Source organism: Drosophila persimilis, unplaced genomic scaffold (assembly GCF_003286085.1).
Source record: "Drosophila persimilis strain 14011-0111.01,24,50 unplaced genomic scaffold, DperRS2 tig00000191-arrow-pilon, whole genome shotgun sequence".
Taxonomy (NCBI): domain Eukaryota; kingdom Metazoa; phylum Arthropoda; class Insecta; order Diptera; family Drosophilidae; genus Drosophila; species Drosophila persimilis.
In genome coordinates this window covers 10000001-10018137 of record NW_020825298.1, presented here as the reverse complement: position 1 = coordinate 10018137, position 18137 = coordinate 10000001, and the positions used below count along the sequence as shown (strand labels likewise).

Below are 18137 nucleotides of genomic sequence, written 5' to 3'. Positions count from 1 at the left end.
TCCAAAAGTATCATAGAGTCTTCTACTTATGATTCTTATTTCCTGCACTGAAACATCAGCTGCAAAACCCTGACCTTTTCAAGGGTATACGCCGATTTTCAGACCCTAAAATATGTCCAGATCCCTTTACGCAGATTGACACATTTGACACGCACAAAAAAAGCTAATTAAATAGGTACAAGTATAGGCAAAACAAAAAAAAAAACCGCCTTAGGTGACGGGTCATTGCATGTCAGTGGACAATTTCTCGCATCTGTCGCTTAATTGTTTTCAATTAGTTCTACGCCACAAGTAAGCTCATTATGCACTTAGCAAATGAACCGAAATTGCTTCAATTTTCAATGGTGGAAATGTTTTTAGGGGAGAGAGTGACAGATGTCTCTGGGTCGCCTCTCTCATGGTAATTAAATGTGAAGACGCGCTGCGCTGATTTTCGTAATCTTTACACCAACCTCTAAACAGTCGACAGCAAAACAGTAAAAGCCACAAAAAGTTTATGATATAATGAACCGACGAAAACTGTGTAAAACCTGGCATAGGAGCCAAAAACTGCAGTCGTCTTGTGGCTCTTTTACTGCCTTGCTGCTGCTGCTGCTGTAAGTAGTTTTTTTTTTGTTATTTACAATTGTTACTGGTTGTACAAAATATCCGAAGCCCGAAAGCCGAAAAATTAAAGCGAAAATCGGTGTCCGACGAACGAAGTCGCGACTCGATCCATTCAGTGCGTGATCCGCGCTCAAAGTAACAACTTGTGCCACCGCAAAGAGGCAACGTCCATAGTGCGCGAGCGAGACTCGATTTGGTGTATAGCTATAAACATACAGAAAAAAAAACAACTCAATAATATAGTGCCCAGTAGTGATAAGCAAACGTTCCACAACGTTCAACCGCAGTCCAATCCACAATTTCTCTTATCACTGACCGAACTCTCTTAACTTAACCATGCAGCCAGTACTGGAATCAACAATTTATAAACTGATAAGAATGACAACGATTCTCGAACTTATCACCGGCTTCATCTACACAGTCGGCATTCTGACGATAGCCGCCTTTCTATACGAGAACCTTAGGTCCTTGGTGGGGATCATTAAATCGTTGCTGGAACCGTATTTCCAGCCCCAATTACCAAAGACTTTGGTCGAAAAGTATGGCAAATGGGCAGGTGAGTTGTATAATCCACAGTGTTGCGAAAGTTTCACGCTTCCTACATATACATATGTACATACATATGTAGGCATATATTTCTCCGATATTTGCATATTTGCTTGAACCCCCGGCGACTGGCAGCATTTAGTTTTTTTGATTTGCCTTTCCTTGTTGACTTTCTTTGAAATGCAAATTGTTTACCCTAGGTGCGGTGTGAGGGTTAGATGTGTACTATATTTACTATGCCTACAGTATCTGGAAAATTCCCTTATCAAATAATTCGCCTATAATAAGTGAATATTTTGTAAATTGCTTAGGCATTCAATAAAACTCTGTAATAGCGCACTATTCCCACATTTAATACGAATTTCGTGAGTTTTACTCTTTTGAATCATTAGACTAATGGAAGTTAGTTCTCTTCCTGTTCATCAGTAATATATTATAGTATACTGCATACTGTAAGATCATTACAAGCATTCATTGCTTTTAGTGACTCCTCTTAAGTGTTTTTATTTGTATTCAATTTTTAAAGATTTCATCTATATTTGTAATCCTATATTCCTTTACATTATTGGCTTTCAATGTCCTTTAGTGTACCCATATTCCTCGGTTTTCCATACTCCCTATATCTTGGGATACATTCACTTATCCCTTAATATTAAGGGACTCTCAATTTCGAGCATTCATAAAGTACTTTTATTTTCACCTAGAATCTCACTTAGTTCCATTTAGAATCAAATTTACCCAGAGAATTATGCAAATGTTTGTCTTAGTTAGCTAACAATATTCTCCCACAAAGTTTTTGTTGATATTTCAGTTTATAGAGCAGCAAAAGTCATTCAACTCGAAACCGAAAGCCGGTTTCGCTTTGCGATTTTTTTCCCCCCCATTTTTATGTTCATTTCTTTATTGTTAATTTCGTTTTTACTTCACGATTTCGTTTTCAGTCTCGTGCTTCTACACGAACGTAAACGAATGTAAATTTAACTGTCGCTAATCGCGTTTATTGTTTTGAATTAATAATTGACCTTCAATGGCAGTGGGCGATCGTGATCGTTTTGATCGAATTCTGCATATTTTGCCTAATTCAATTACGGATATTTTCATGCCTCGAAAGGCCGATTGAATCCATACTCAGTGCATAGTGTTCAGTGTACACGAATCGAGCTGCAAAATCTTTGCCCCATTCATAATTATCTAGCAACACGCAAGCGCAACAATCGATGGTGGTGGTGCTGCTGCTGGTCATGTTTCTGTTGCACAAATATTTGGCAACGCAACCAATAACTGGCTGGAGCCGCCACAACCGAGCAGGTTGTGCTTCTACCAGTACTTTTTTGTGGCCATTCATAATGTTTGCATTGGTTTCGACAACCACAGCCGGCAAGCAGTGGTATCTGGCAAACTGGCAACTGACGAAGTGATTAAAAGACACCAAACTAAATAAAACGAGTTGATTAGCAGACACATGCTAATTTGTTAAAGATTTGGTAAACAGATCTTTCATATTTTCGGGAGTACACAAACGAAAGTGTCGAAATTTTTGAATTATAATAAATGCTTACATCAGAGTGTTTCTCCAAAACGTTCTGCAGGTCCCTGTCTAATTTATAGATATCGAATTCTAATTCAAGAGCCACCAACAGATCGCTAATAAGGAAAATCTAGTGAACAAGGTTTTAAAATTAAATAGATATTTCGTTTTTATCTTTTGGCTATAGTCAAACAGTTTTCTTTTACTAAAGTGATATTCTACTGCCAACTCTTTAGCTAAAAATCTACCTAAATAAACATGTTCAAATATGTATACCCCTTTGAACAACCTTCACCTGTACGAGTACTCATCGCTTGTCCTTTCCCTTTGCTTCCTTTCACTTCACAGTCATTACGGGTGCCACAGATGGTATTGGCAAGGAATATGCCAGAGAGTTGGCCCGTCAGGGCCTTAATCTGGTGCTTGTCTCTCGCACCAAGGAGAAGCTGATTGCAGTCACCAATGAGATTGGTAAGCTCAAACCCAGTCAATCTTTATTTTTACTGTTGTAAATGGTAACTGTAACTGTATTACAGAGAGCCAATACAAAATAAAGACCAAATGGATAGTAGCGGACTTTGTCAAGGGTCGCGAGGTGTACGAGCACATCGAGAAGGAGCTGGCCGGCATCGAAGTGGGAATATTGGGTGAGTAAGATGTACATACATAGACACAGGTACTGCCGCACCGGGGCAGACAAGTGCTTCATCATTGTCCACAGTAGCAAACGGCAATCAACAGAGTGGCTTTTTATTTGTGTGTTTCGGTTTGGTTTTGTTGCCCCCTCTTTTTTTTATGTTTATGTTTTTGTCAATGTCATATAATAATAATTGCTTGCAATTATAATGCCTCTTTTTTTGGTCTATTGGCGAGACGAAGAGTTGTGTGTGTGGCTTAGGCGATGTTCAAGTACATCGACGATGTGGATGGAATTTTATTCGCCAAAAATTCATAAACGCTTTGACGCGCTTCAGCAATTTACATTTTCATTGCGTTTGGCGGAAAAGAGAGATACTCGCAGAGATAGGAGAGACCCAACCTTGTTTGCGCTTCAAGGCATTTTCTGAAACGACCTGACATTGATCTTGAACATGGAAATTGATATCTCTCTCTCTCTCGTTATCTTGCAGTTAACAACGTGGGAATGATGTACGAGTACCCTGAAAACTTTGAAGAGGTCAGCGAGGATCTGCTGTGGAACCTGATGACCGTCAATATCGGGTCTGTGCTGATGCTCACTCGCAAGCTGCTGCCTAGAATGAAGGCCGCCCGCCGCGGGGCCATCGTCAACATTGGCTCCTCCTCGGAGCTGACACCGCTGCCCTACCTAACGGCTTATGGTGCCAGCAAGGCATTCATGACCTATTTCACCAGAGCCCTAGAGCGGGAGGTGGCCCCCCACAATCTCGACGTACAACTGGTGCTGCCCGGCTTTGTGGTCACTAAGATGAACGCCTACTCCGAACGCGTGATGGAGGGCGGCTGGATCTTCCCCAATGCCCATAGCTACTCCCGATCCGCCGTCTTTACCCTGGGCAAGACAAGCGAGACCAACGGGTTCTGGGTTCACAGCGTACAGGTACAGATCTGAACTATTTAAACATACACATTTGTATTCTTTGTTTTCCCTTTTTCCAGTACTTCTTCATGAAGTTGGCTCCGATCCGCATCCGAATGGTCTTTGCCCATCTGCTATCCAGTCGCTTGAGGTTCGATGGTCTTGAGCAGAAGGCAAGGAAAGAAAAATTGGTCACTTAGCTGGGCTTTGGGCCGTCCTCACTTCAACTGTGTTACAAGTCATATATGTATATATGTATCTTTGGTTCGTAGTCTAAATGTTTATAAAATTAACAAAAATAATTTTGTACCAATCTAAGAATAATAAAATTAAATTAAAACCAAACAAAACGGGTCTTCAATTACTTCTTCCACAATTCCACACTTGCACATAACAGAGGCCTTAGATTAGATAAAGATTAGAAAGATACAGATGGGCATGGATACTCTTCATTACCCTCCTTCATTATTATCCTCAAGAATGCACATATTCGTATATACGAAATAAATACGAGTATGACATTGTTTCTCTTTGTTGCAAGCTCGTGTTCAAAATCAGCATACCCTCCCTCTGTGCTGGTATTTTTATAAGAAGAGACGTGAAAAAACCGGCTGGCCAAATCAATAGCCAAAATGCATGCGGTAAAAACTCTACTCTTGTGCATTGCATAACCACACCACTGCAATTTTGTTTTGCTAAAAAGCAGAATGGGGGATCATGGGATCAGTGAGAATTCGGTTTGCAGGGAGAGGTGTACGGTTATCACCCGTAAAACCGGTTGGCCAGCGAAACTACTGACCGACAAAGCGGTAAAAAGCCAAAAAAGCCATCAGACGGAAGCGAAGCCTCCAAAAGCCTTCCCCAGAGATGACGCTGGCTGCTTCGCTTCATTGCAGCCACTTTGTGCTACTCTTTGTGTTTGTTTTCTGTGAATTTTGTATTTTATTGTAACCTTTTTAGCAGCAAGTGAGGCTTCAATTTAGCATGTTGCATGCAAATGAGTTTCGGGTGGTTCAGGGAGGATGGGGGATGCACTCAATGAACTCTCGAGGAACTGCCCACAATATGACCCAAGGCGATATTACAATAGAAGTTGTCGATGACCTTTTTATTTCTGATTGAGGAGGTCATTGATAGAAACCACTAACAAAAAAAATTAGTACATTCTTATTGAATTACTAAGAGAATGCAGACAGATTTTACTCCTCATTATATTGATGCTAATAGCATTATGAATATATGGACAAAAGGGATCAAAAATTAAACCTATGTTTTTTGAATGTAGTTTTTCCATTAAATGATTTCTGATCAGTTTCCGATCAGGATCAGGAATATATACTTTTTTGCATCCATATGCCACATATGTACATATTTATATACATTCTACATGATATATAAAATATACCTAGCTGTATTTATAGCTACACCCCCAAAAATATGCTTTTTATTCAGTTTGGAATGCTACGAGTACGGAATGATAAATGTAGTGCGAAAGTAGACGGTGGTGTTGAAGCCATTTTTGAATCTGAACAAAAGTGTATTGATCTATTTACATACAATTAAGAAATCCACTGTTAGTTATAGATAGTTAGATTATGGCAGTGAGGCAATGGCATCCCAGCTGGAACACAACCAAAGCATCAGGGGGGTACCCTCCTATTTATACACAAATTTTGAAAAATCCAAAATCAAACAATCAAAGATCAATAACCAAAAGATATTCATCTGATATGAGGGGCTGGACACGATATTGGAAAAATATCTTTGTAAATCTCGAGAATATTAAAACATTTTCAAGGTTTTCTTTCTAGTTGTTTTATTCCTGCAGTAGGTTGCTGTTGTTGTTGTTGCTTTTGTTGTTTTGTTGCATGTGCATTTGCTTTGTTATTCACAATAAATTAAAGAAAAGTCAAGTAAAATGCAGTTATACATTATGTAAGTCTTACTAAATACGAATGCGAAATAAATTTGTGGTTTAACAATGAAATAATAACCAAATTCTTGAATGTTCTTATTGATGGCTGTGGCTGTTGTTCTTGCTGCTGTGCATCATGGTCTATAAATTGCAAATTAAGTCAATTCCATTGCGAAACGAAAACGAAAAAGAATTCATAAAATTAAATTTATGATTAGAACAGATGACGCCGTGGCCGACAGAGCCTTGAGGATGAATCGATCTTGCACCGCCGCGAAGATGGAACAAATCTAGCGCAGCCCTAGAAATATACACGGATAGATCGATATATGTATGTACATATGTACATAAGTGAGCCGAATCGGTGGGAAATTGTAATTAATGGTACTTACCTCTCAGCATGGGTGGACCATTCATCATGATCATCATCATCATCATCACCAGAACGATAATGCTGATGCTGAAGACGGCGAGCCCCCTAAGAACTGTGCTAAACTAATCGCGGGGCCTGACATTTGGCAGCTGGTTGCTTTGACGTCATCTGCAATGTGGGAATTAGTTTGTTTAATACTATAAATGTATGTAGTAATGTATATTGGGTATTCCATAAATCGCAGATTGAATAATTGTTTGCAATTGAAAACTGTTCGAGATTTATATAAATTTTCGCTTTTACTTTCGCCTTTGATTTGTGTTTTGTTTGTTCAAGTGGTCGAATTGGCATAAACAATGGCAATAATCTCTTTAAGGTTTATTTTTAGTTCAACCATATAATTCATTAAGGGATTTGGTCACGGTTAAACGCCTATCTGGATACCTGCCCACCAAATATTGCGTTTTTTCTATCAACAAAGTTTGTGATACATTTAATAAAAAGTAATTATAATTTTCCACCTTCAGCGTATCATAAATTCTGACCATAAAAAATGTCTTTGAACATTTTTATACTTCTGCCGGCAGCATTGAGAAAATTTCGGGCAAGATTTGAATCACAAAATAGAAAATTGCGAAATAGAAGAGTGAAAAATTTGGAAAATGTGTGAATACGATTTTTAATGTGTCTCAGGGGAAAAGAGACAGCATGAGGCTGAGCGGGGCAGGAAGGTGCTCAGTGGGCCATGTCGAAATGTTGTCGTTAAAAAATAGAACAAGAAAGTCTATTTTTTCGTTTTGGAAAATTATTATCGAGCTGCCACTGCCAAACGGCGGCTGCCAAGAAATTTTCAACGATCGCTTGAGGTTCTGTCAAGGTTTCACTTCTATGCTAAAGAAATCTGACCGATGACATCTCGAAAGATTTTTTATTTGATTTGCGTGGGCGTAATTGAATTAATTAGGCGTTGTACTAGCTGAGAGAAGACTCACCTGGCTTAGGTTACTAGTAGAAATCCATTAAATGCTAACATCTTAAACGCGTAAGGTCCTAAAACTCCTCCTAGGCCACAAGTTGTTCATGATTTGGCTTGGAATTGAAATTCAACATGTAAGCTATCCTTGATTGATTGATTGATGATTGATTGGGTTGATGGGTGGGGTTGTTTAGAAAGCGGCTTCGTAGAAGGCATAGAGCAGAAACAGCAAGAAGGCCAGGATCAGGAAGGTGGTGAACAAACTTCTGGCTTCATTCATTTTGATAGGTTTTGTTGTTGTTGTTGTTGGTTGCTAATGATTACAATGGAAATTATGGAATTAATTGAGTTAAATTTTGGCAGTCCTGGTGGCACACAAAAGCACACACTTTTGGGGGGTATTTCTTATTGGGGCACTGCTCCAACCGTTCGTAGCTAAAGGCACGCAATAACTGAGACTCTGAATTTTCGGATCTGAATTCCGCTTCTCCACAAAATGTTGGCCAGCGCTTGGAATTATTGCTCTAGCAGACACACGCACTCCCATACATCTGATTATATATATTTGATAATACATATATAAAACATATATTCAGATATTTTGATCATGCTTGTATGGGTGTCCAGTTGTTGCTCATATTTTCTTTGCTGCGGCACAAATATTTCCCACATTTTCAAAAATATATATATGTATATACCACACACATCAGGATGGCATATATGCATATAGGTTATAGTTTGGTATATTTTCAAGATATATATGCTTGGATTCCATGGGATTCGACTTCTCTCGCTCTCTCTCCAAAAATTATTCATTAACTGGATTGCACCCAGACAAATTTGCTTCTCTCTCTAAATCTGGATCGTGGACCTTGTCATTTGAAAACGTTTTTCGAATAATTTTGATTTATTTTGTCTGGGATTCATGGAGGCAAGAGAGAGATGTATTTTTTCCAGCTGCCTGTTTGTTTTATCAAGATACATATTTATTTACTTTCCACCACCGAATGGATTTGCCTTGTTTGCTGCCGCAATGTTTCCAAATATTGATGGAATCTTGAACATTCCCATTGCAAACCAAACATCATTGAGTTTATGGCACATTTAGGGTCTTAATGAGTTTTCCAAGGATTGTTGATTGATTCTCATTTATTCGAAAGGGATTATCGATGTTGGGCTAATTGGGTTTTCGAAAATACCAAATAAACATATTTTTCGAAAAGAATTACCTGAAGATCAGGGCATTGTTGTTTACACAACATCAATATGTTGTTTATCATATATTTATCATATGGATTTAAAGATCCCGAGAAAGATTCAATTATTCTTTGAATAAAATCGATGCATAGCTTTTTAGAGAGGATCCCTTGAAACCCTGAAGGAGTCATAAGCGGAGGATGTCCGGATACCAAGTTTATAAAGAATGCGGACTTTATTTACCTTTATAGTGCTTATAGCTTTTTCGAACGTTTTTCAACCCCTAGTACATCCATTTTATCACCAGTCTTACCCCATATTCCTGCTCAAAGGACCTCCTAGTGGCCCTGGCAGTCTACAATACTGCATAGATGAGGTACAGGCAGAAGAGCAGGAAGGCCAGGATGCCGAAGGTGGTCATGAGGTTCTTTGCTTCGCTCATATTGATTGGATATTCTGAAAAAAGATCCGGGAAAATATTGTTTTCAATATTAGATTGGAAGGAAGCCAGACAAAGATATATAAAATATATGACTGTCTGTTTTTATACGGCGCGTGAGAATTTTAATTTGATAGGAACATTCAAAAGGCGGCCATAAATTCCGGAAAAAACACATATCATTTTGTTTTTTAAAATAAGCAAATTAAATAAAATTATATTCTATTCTATATAAAAAAAATGTTTATATAAAGAAGACAGATATCACAGCCATATGGAATCTAAAAACATGTAGTCTCTTCATATCTTTTTTATATCTATTTGAGGTTTCTTTGCTTTATACAATATTGCTGATAGAGCAATCAAAGAACCGTCCGTCTATATAGATGGGAATAATTCCAGTTTTATAGATTGGAACAGTTCCAACAAATAAAAGAATTGATAAAAATATTTATTAGCACGGCACACTTGAATTCGATTTTAGAATTTTGCGTTTAATGGCGGAGGAACTACGAATCGTTGACGGGGTCGCACAGATCACTTGAGTTTGCTCCTGGGTTACCTTTGGTTGCTTTTTGGGGGAGACACAATTTCGTGCTATTAACTGGTGAAAGACTTTAGCTCAACTAAACCGAACCGTCCACGAATGCCACGCACTTACCGTCCTCCCTGTGATATAGATGAAATACTTGCGAACTGCAAACATTTGCCGTCCACTGGCATACACACTCAACCAGAAGATCTGACAAGTGGATATAGAATCACATACATATACCCGTAACTATATGTGTGTCTCTATGTATATAGCAAAATGTTCTGTAGCATCGGCCAAAACGAGATGCCACTATACTAGTAGGGGGCAACAAGTGCAGACTTTTTGGAAAGTCGCAAAGATATAACATCGAAAATAAATAAAATAAATCTACAGCGCACATTTTGACAGTTTTCGAGCAGCCGTTGGCCGGATCTAAAGCTCAACCACCACCGCTACCAACAATAACAATACGCTTATTATAAATAATTCTCGTACACCCAGACACCATATTGGTGTTCCATTTTAGTCACACGAAAAAGAAATCATGAAACATTTTCTTCTGAACTAATTGACAGATGGACAGATATTTTGGAATCTCCCGCAAGTGCAAAAGAACTGGGAACATGAATATGAAAATTGATTTGAGATCTTAAAGATTTTTGAGGTCAGGGAAATACGTCAAGACAGTGGCGTATTCGAAAAGGGATGATAATCGTTGTAGAATGTAGCACTCCTTCCCTTTTTCGATTTAGACATGCATCAGATTATAGATATATATTTATGTCTAAGCACCACCCAGCATTTTCATAAACAACATGTCGCTTATATTAGGTCCATGACTTCTATAAAAAATACACACTTTCCGCAAAGCTGACACTTGTCATTAAGTCAATTTGAAAATGCACTGCGCAAATGGCGGAAAACAAACGGAACGACGGGACAAACATTCTATATACATATTTGAAGGTACATATTTTGGACATATGTACATCTATATTTATGTGCAAAAACCATATTGTACCTAATGACCAAAACAATTATGGAAAATGGAGGAGATAATTTTCTCTTAGTTGAACTCGAACCCTCATGAAATCAGAATGAAATATTTGACGATTGGAAAAAGCTTTTTAAAAATTGATCAGAAATTTCAAATGTATTTTTGGAAAATGCATTTACGAAATATGTAGTTTTTTTTTGTTTGAGTAAAATCCATTTAATGTATTGTACGTGAGAGTGTTTGCGGCTGCAGGACACTAAGGCAGCTGCGAACACAAGGCGTATGCGTAGTATTTGGTATAAATTCGGTGGAAATTGTGTAAGTGCATGATTGTCTGCTGAAAAGTAAATTGAAATACATGATCAATTTTGATATATCGTACAAGGTCATATACAATAGATGGAACACTTAAAACGTCCTGAATAATTAGTAGGAAAAAGAAAGATTGAGATTAGATTGGAAACACAAGCGTGGTTTCGATATTTTAACTAGGTTTTCCAGTAAACTTATTTCATATTTCTTTGTTGAAAAACAAGACGTGCCATTTCTTATAGTGCTCATATGTGCACGCATACAAAAACACATGTACATAAATACACTCTCGTATATATATTTTGGTTCATTTCGTCATCAACGGATCAACAAATCTTTAAGGTCAAGGCGAGTGAATACTGGAACACTCTATGAGAAACTGAGCAGCTCAGAGAGCAGTGAGAACTTGGAGAACTCCGATAGAAGCTAAGCTCAATCCACAGCTGTCGAGGCTTATCATTAAGGTCTCTCGGGGTCCCTCACTCTCTGGGAAAGACGAAATTTTTGCGCAGTTTTCGCGAAACCAAAGTAACGAGCGGACGATTAGAAAATAATGCGTTGGAAGCTACTGCTAACCGTGTGCTTAGTTATAGTCACTAAATTGGTGGTGGGAAAGAACGTCAAATATGCGGAAGCCGAGGCAGAATCGGAGATCGAGTCGGGGCAATTCTTTAGCCAACTCTACAAGAGCAATCTCCGGCAGATGGTCCGAATGAAGAATGATTCGGCCGATCCCTGCGATGACTTCTATGCCCATGCCTGTGGGAACTTTGATCAATCACTGGTGGATGAGGATGAAGTGCCACCGTATCTGTACAACAAACAAGATCGAATGCTCTTTTTTCAGGCACAATATGGAAACTTCCAGACGTTACCAGGTCGCTTGATCTCCCAACTATACTCCGAGTGTCGAAGCAGAGGGGAGAGCCATGTACTGAGCGTGAAGCCCCAGCTCTCGCATTGGGAGCGTCTGCTGGAGGAGATCCCATTCCTGAGAGAGCATGGAGAAGTTCTCTCCGCCTGGCCCTTCCTCCGACATCAGTGGGAACGCAGGCAGCTGGATGGTAGGCTCAATTGGATCGCTCTCTCCGCTCAGTTCGCGGCGCATGGGTTTCCAACACTTCTCCACATCTACTTTGCCCCACAAACCATCTATGTGAGCCCCTTGCAGGATCTACCATGTCCCAGCCTGGCGGAGTTCCAGTCGAGCATGTCAGATGTCCTGGAGGGTCGCCACCCCAATGTGGGACACATAGTGGCCCACGAGATGCGAATCCTATGCCGAGGAATGAGAGGAGAACTTCCGCTGGTCAGGAGTCTTACAAGAAATGGCGGGACAACGCCTAGACCCGATCAGGAGCAGCTACTTCTCGACGACAACACCATGGAGTACTTCCAGCACTTTTTCGCCACGCTCAACTTCACTGAGGAGCAACTGGAGACGGCACGAAAACTCCCTTTGGATGTGCAGAAGATCAGCCAAGCCTGGCAGGTCCTTCGGCAAACGGAACCTCGCATCGTCTACAACTATGTGCTGTGGCAGCTCAAGGAGCAGCTCCTCTATACCGATTGCTTCCAGCTGGCCGAGGAGTTTGAGAGATTACTTCACTGCGAGTACTGGCAGTGGCATGTCCTTAGCCCTCAGATCAGCCGAGAGGTGGCACTGGCCTCCTATCAACTCCATACCACCCGCTTCCAACAGCGGCGTCGCTCGACTCTGTCTCGAAGGGATTGGTATGGCCATCTGCTCCCAGCATCCGTGGAACGAAAGGAGCTGCAGGTGGCCCGCCTGCTGCAGTCCCATGCTCAGGCCTACCTGAATATCACGGAGCTAAACCATAACTACAGGGACCTGGGGTTCTCCAGCAATGCCTTCCATAGGAACCTTCTACTCCTCAGACGAGCGCAGCTTCGTCACAGCTTCATCTCCCCCTACATCGACGAAGAGGATGTCAATGGACCAGCCTATTTCCTGCGACACTTTCTGCACTTTGTGCTGTTATCGCTCCATCGACCCACCTATCACTATTATGCCACCCAGGGCCTGGAGCTGTGGCGCCAGTCTCATCTCCTACTGGACACTGATGGACGATACACCGCCTTGGACTGCCTGGAGCGGCAGTCGCTGCAGCAGTACGACTCCCGACTAGCACCCATTTACCGGCAGCTCAGCGCGGATGAGATTGGGGAGATCTTCCTTTTTTATCGCTCGTTTCAGGCCTCACTGCGGGACTATCGCTTCTGGCTTCAGGGCGAGCGCTTCGCCTTTGCAGAGGCTTTTGTTCTGAAGTACTTCCATCTGGATCCTCAGCGGGTGCTCTTCTATGCGGTGGCCCAGCAACTGTGTAGCCGGCAGACGGATATCTTTGCTGCCCAACTGAATCGGGGATACATGAATATGCCAGAGTTCCAAGAGGCCTTCAAGTGTGACTTGAAGCCCGATAAGCCTATGAATCCACCAGCCAGGTGCATGATTAATATGTGTGATTAATCAGAAATTAGTAAATGGACATGGAGAAAACATGTATCTATTTAAGTACTATTTTCGAACGGTATTGACGATTTTCAATCAACCAAATGTTAATTTCTAAATAGCCTTAAGACTTGTACATATGTAAATATCCTATAAATAATTTAATGGAGCTGACGAAATTACCAATCTCAGACCCACATGTCGTTCATTTATGGGTACGGGTGGCAAATGTACATAAATATGTCTGTCTATTAATTCGAATTTTTTTTGACATTCCGTTGAAAAGATTATGGGTACACTCGCACGTACATATGTATATATGTATATAGGAACAGATATAGAATATATAAAGTATGGTTATTTGTAGGGAATTTTCGTGGGTGTTCTAGACACACGTATCGGTCATAAATTGGAAAAGCATTGAAACAGTTCCACGGAGCTATTCAAGCAGAAACACACTTCTGGCCAGAAAAGAAAAATAAATCACCTACGATGGCAGCCACAACACATAATTGTATCCATCGAAGGTGAAAAAGAAAAAAAAAAGAAAAACCCAACCAAAACGTTAATCTCATTCAGATTGGTTTTCATTGACCTGGGTCGGGAAAAATATCCAACCCAGTATTCACTACTGGCACCGAGTTATCTATGTGGGTTTCGCGTCGCGAGTCTGAGTCAATAATGGTATAAGATTCTGGTTAAGGCCATGCCCGATTACAATTTCTATAAGACATGAGATTCCTATAAATGCAAAAGACAGGCGAACATTCGCCCCTGTACGTGCGCCGAGATCTCTGCCGATGACAACAAAAAGTTTTCATTCAGCAAACGCATTCTGCTGACAATTGAAACCACAAACACGTAGGCGAGTGTTGATCGGTGGATCGGCAGTGGTGGTGAGTGTAAGTGCCTGTGTGGGCGATGCGTTGAGAGAACGATGTGATTGAATGAGTGAGGTTGTGAGTGTTGTGCGAATGCATTTATGAGTTATGGAAGACGGAGTGTACAAATACCATGTGGAAATAGGAAGAGCTTTCAAAACCTTAATAGTTTATATTGGACTCGTGAGATCATGGGACTATAACGTAAATATAACCCGCGTGTTTAAAACATACCATAGTTACATATGTTGATAGTATCTCAGACATTCGTTTGACTTCAAATTCTCATTATGGTTTCACTTTTTCCACCCGCAACTCTCACTTTATAGCCCCACTCTCACTCATACCACTACGAGTGGCCATGTTCACTCATTACAATTTGGCCAAAATCGTATTAACTTGCCAGCCGGCCTTCAGTTTCTCCAACGTTTTCAGCTCAAGCGCTCCATGAAGCGCTGAAAGAAATTTTGTCTTCAATCATTGGAAATATCAAGTGGAACTTAAAGGGATAAGATGCATTATATGTACCTGTTGGGTGGACTGGCATTGCGTGAGTACAGATCAATGTGTGCACTAAAAATGAAGGAAAAGAAAAAGTCCTTATCTTTCTTATCCCCAGTCATTATTTGCCAGGCAGCTTCAACCAGGAGTTTTGCAACCAGCAAACCACTGCCCACCTATGAAGATGATGGCACTACAGTGCCTCCCCCAAGTGTCACACCTTCTCCCACAAACAGAGACATTACTCTAGGTCCCTGCAAGTGGGTCGTTGGCCGAAGTTGTCCCGATCCAGATGTGAAGTATTATATATACACGCGACATAATGCAATGGATAGACAATGCCTTCACATCGATGATAGCCTGGAGAAGTCGAATCTAACAGCCTCCTACTTCAATCCCAGGCATCCCACAAAGATCATCATCCATGGCTATAACTCGGATATGTTTCTACATCCCCTACAGAAAATGCGAGATGGTGAGATTTATGCTTTGTCCATTAACAATTAAAGCATACAATTCATCCCACCCCTTAGAATACCTCTCAAAATCGGATTACAATATTATATATGTGGATTGGAGCGTTCTGTCTCCGGGTCCCTGTTACATCAGTGCCGTACACAATACTCGTCATGCTGGGACGTGTACGGCCCAGCTGGTGGAGCGTCTTGTGGAGACGGGCAACACGGATATCCATGTGATTGGCTTCTCCCTCGGGGCACAGCTTCCCAACTATATAGCGAGGAATCTTACCTCGTTTATGCTACCCAGGATTACGGGGTTGGACCCGGCAATGCCGCTGTTTATTACATCTGGAAATGCGGATAAGCTGGATCCGAGTGACGCCACATATGTGGATGTGTATCATACGAATGCCCTCGTCCAGGGAAAGCTGGAGAGATGTGGTCACGCCGACTTTTATATGAATGGTGGCATCATGCAGCCAGGCTGTAATGGACAGCAGATAAGTAAGATACACAAAAAGACAACTAAACTTGAAGATTAACTTTGGTTACCCCCTGTAGACTCCTTTGCCTGCAGTCATCAGCGTGCTCCTGCCTACTTTTTGGAGTCCATACGCTCACCTAAGGGATTTTGGGGCTGGGCATGCAGCGGCTACATCTCTTACCTGCTCGGAATGTGTCCCCCCACGAATTTCCTGCTGGAGGCTGGCGATAACATTCGTTCCACCACTCGAGGAATGTTCATGATCGACACCAACGACAGCTCTCCCTATGCCCTGGGCAAGTGGACGGATCTGCCAACACTAGGGGCCAAGCAACCGCATATGCGAGCTCCTCCCAATCAAGTAAAGGCCCCGCCCAATCAGAGTGTGGATCCTTTGCTGCAGCACATCGATCAGTTTGGCAAACTGGCCGCCAACTTCAACAACCTGGCGATGTCGCCCAGTGGCCGGGATCCCTATGAGCACTGGACCAGCTTTAGTCCGGAGAACAAGGAAAACGATGACGATGAATCCGTAGAGGAGCAGGATTTGATTGATCCAGATGATCGCCAGCTGGCATTGCAATCTCAGCCAACCATGGAATGGTGGGATTATCGGAGGAATCTCACGTATGGATTCATAGAAAATAATATATTCGCTATGCCAAAGCTGAAGTAGCGCCGGATTGGATCGATGCTAGTTCGATCAGTTAAATCCCACCCTTGCCCCCGATTTCCTTACTAATAATTAACGAATGCAATCTTCATTGTGAGGTGATATACAACAAATGCAAATACAGTGCGTTTCAAAACTATACCGCTATTCGAAAGTTGCAACTGAATTAAGGTTTAATCATGCAGCATTATAATATAGAACTATTCCTGAGCCCTAGAGCAGTAATGTTTTAATAAATAAATTAGTTAAATAAAGAAAAATATATGATAGATTTTGTAAATATTAAAAAAAGTACAATACAATACAATAGATCGTTAAAAAATGTATAATTTAGAGCTAAAGGTAGGTGCACCATTATGGGATTAATAAGGACTATTATCGAGAGCGGCCTTAATTTCAAAACTGAATTGTAAATTGATCCTGCTTGATGATTGGGCTTGCGAAGATTATAGTTGTGAAACGCAGTGTATGGATTAATCGTATAATTCAAGCATCGTATTATTTTAAACAATTCCGGAATACAATAGCAGATTTGTATTAATTGTAAATTGTAATAAATTTTTAACGCCATATTAATTAGAAATGGACTTGAAGAATGTGGAGTGCCGGTTCGGAAATCGTATTTTCGGTGTATGTATGTTCTATTCCTCTATTTTCTATGCAGGGATTACCATTTGGGAGATAGGATGTATCTGGGGCTGGGTTATGTATACAATTACATGTACATTTACGAGTAGAAAACATCCCCCCTCGCTGACGCAGACGACGACGACAAGCGTAGCATGCTATGATGATTGCTTTAATTTCCCCTTCCTTCCCATTCCGTCTGTCCGTCCGTCCCCGACTTCTGAGCTTACGTAAAATCCTAATCCGTACAATAATAATCGCCACTGACTGTTGCGTTGCTGCCGTTGCTGAGGATCAGCCCTATACCTTTTTTTTTACCACTCTTTTGGCACGCGTTGTCGGCGCTGCGGGGACTGGGGTTGCCGGCTGGGGTGGCGGGGATGGGGACTCAGGTGTTTCTGCGTCTGCGACTGGGACTGCTGCTGACGACTCTGGCTCCTCGTCTGGTTTTTCTGGTTGCGGCTCATCGATAGCCTCCACCTTGATGTCCACCTCCATTTCGGGCTGCTCAGTATCACTGTTGCCGGACATGGGCGATGGTGGGGCACGTACTCGATCGGGATCATCATCCTCCTGATCGAGCGACGTGCTGTTTGTGCTTGCATCCTCTTCCTCCAGCACCGACAGGTGATAGAGCTTCATGTCCTCCTCGGAAATGGGCACAGGTGCGTTCGAGAGCGGATCTCGTCCATTCAGCGACTTGGGGAATGCAATCACATCGCGTATGGACCGCGCCCTGCACAATATGGCGATGAGGCGATCCAGGCCTAGGGCAATACCGCCATGCGGCGGGCAGCCCGATTCTAAGGCACTCAGTAAATGTGACAAATGCTCGTGTGGTATCTTGAGGATCTGTTCCAATATAAACTGCTGCATATCGCGGTCGTGGATACGAATAGAGCCACCGCCCACCTCTTGGCCATTGAGCACCAGATCGTACGCCTGTGAGCGTATGTTCTCTAGGTTTTCGCAGCTGGTGGCAAAATTATCCAAATCATCGATGTGCGGCTGCGTAAATGGATGATGAACGCTCTCTAGCTGATTTGTTTCTCGAT

The 18137-nt window shown here is 41.5% G+C and overlaps 4 protein-coding genes and 1 long non-coding RNA gene across 12 annotated transcripts in view; 3 read left to right on the top strand and 2 right to left on the bottom strand.

Moving 5' to 3' along the window:
• Window positions 1–766: 766 nt before the first annotated feature.
• Window positions 767–4566, top strand: LOC6589751 (hydroxysteroid dehydrogenase-like protein 1). The gene is made up of 5 exons (XM_026988220.1): window positions 767–1162; window positions 3029–3151; window positions 3217–3327; window positions 3811–4259; window positions 4319–4566. The coding sequence occupies exons 1-5, from the start codon at window positions 943–945 to the stop codon at window positions 4436–4438; spliced, it is 1023 nt and encodes a 340-aa protein (XP_026844021.1). The 5' UTR covers window positions 767–942; the 3' UTR covers window positions 4439–4566.
• A 1493-nt stretch (window positions 4567–6059) lies between these two features.
• Window positions 6060–9814, bottom strand: LOC113565694. Of its 4 annotated transcripts, none has more exons than XR_003408723.1 (5): window positions 9800–9814; window positions 9013–9155; window positions 7519–7815; window positions 6546–6694; window positions 6060–6454 (listed from the first exon to the last, which is right to left on the bottom strand). It is a non-coding gene; the product is annotated as an uncharacterized LOC113565694 (long non-coding RNA). The 4 variants fall into 4 exon arrangements; XR_003408722.1 differs by lacking the exon at window positions 9800–9814 and adding an exon at window positions 9701–9736; XR_003408724.1 differs by lacking the exon at window positions 9800–9814 and adding an exon at window positions 9607–9624.
• Window positions 9815–11535: 1721 nt separating this feature from the next.
• Window positions 11536–13624, top strand: LOC6589752. Of its 2 annotated transcripts, XM_026988608.1 has the most exons (2): window positions 11917–12046; window positions 12154–13624. In XM_026988608.1, the coding sequence occupies exons 1-2, from the start codon at window positions 11984–11986 to the stop codon at window positions 13471–13473; spliced, it is 1383 nt and encodes a 460-aa protein (XP_026844409.1). In that variant the 5' UTR covers window positions 11917–11983; the 3' UTR covers window positions 13474–13624. The 2 variants fall into 2 exon arrangements, with proteins under 2 accessions (XP_002014725.1, XP_026844409.1); XM_002014689.2 differs by having other exon boundaries at window positions 11536–13624.
• Window positions 13625–14650: 1026 nt separating this feature from the next.
• LOC6589753 (phospholipase A1 member A) lies at window positions 14651–16458 on the top strand. Its single transcript, XM_002014690.2, has 4 exons — window positions 14651–14886; window positions 14956–15312; window positions 15371–15802; window positions 15860–16458. The coding sequence occupies exons 1-4, from the start codon at window positions 14850–14852 to the stop codon at window positions 16456–16458; spliced, it is 1425 nt and encodes a 474-aa protein (XP_002014726.2). The 5' UTR covers window positions 14651–14849.
• A 464-nt stretch (window positions 16459–16922) lies between these two features.
• Window positions 16923–18137, bottom strand: part of LOC6589754 (aspartate--tRNA ligase, mitochondrial) — a 4625-nt gene continuing 3410 nt past the window's right edge. For all 4 annotated transcript variants that reach the window (XM_026988787.1, XM_026988785.1, XM_026988786.1 and 1 more), the window contains exon 8: window positions 16923–18137. This exon is cut by the window's right edge and continues 121 nt beyond it. In XM_026988787.1, coding sequence (XP_026844588.1) covers window positions 17383–18137 — 755 coding nt within the window. In that variant the 3' untranslated portion in view covers window positions 16923–17382.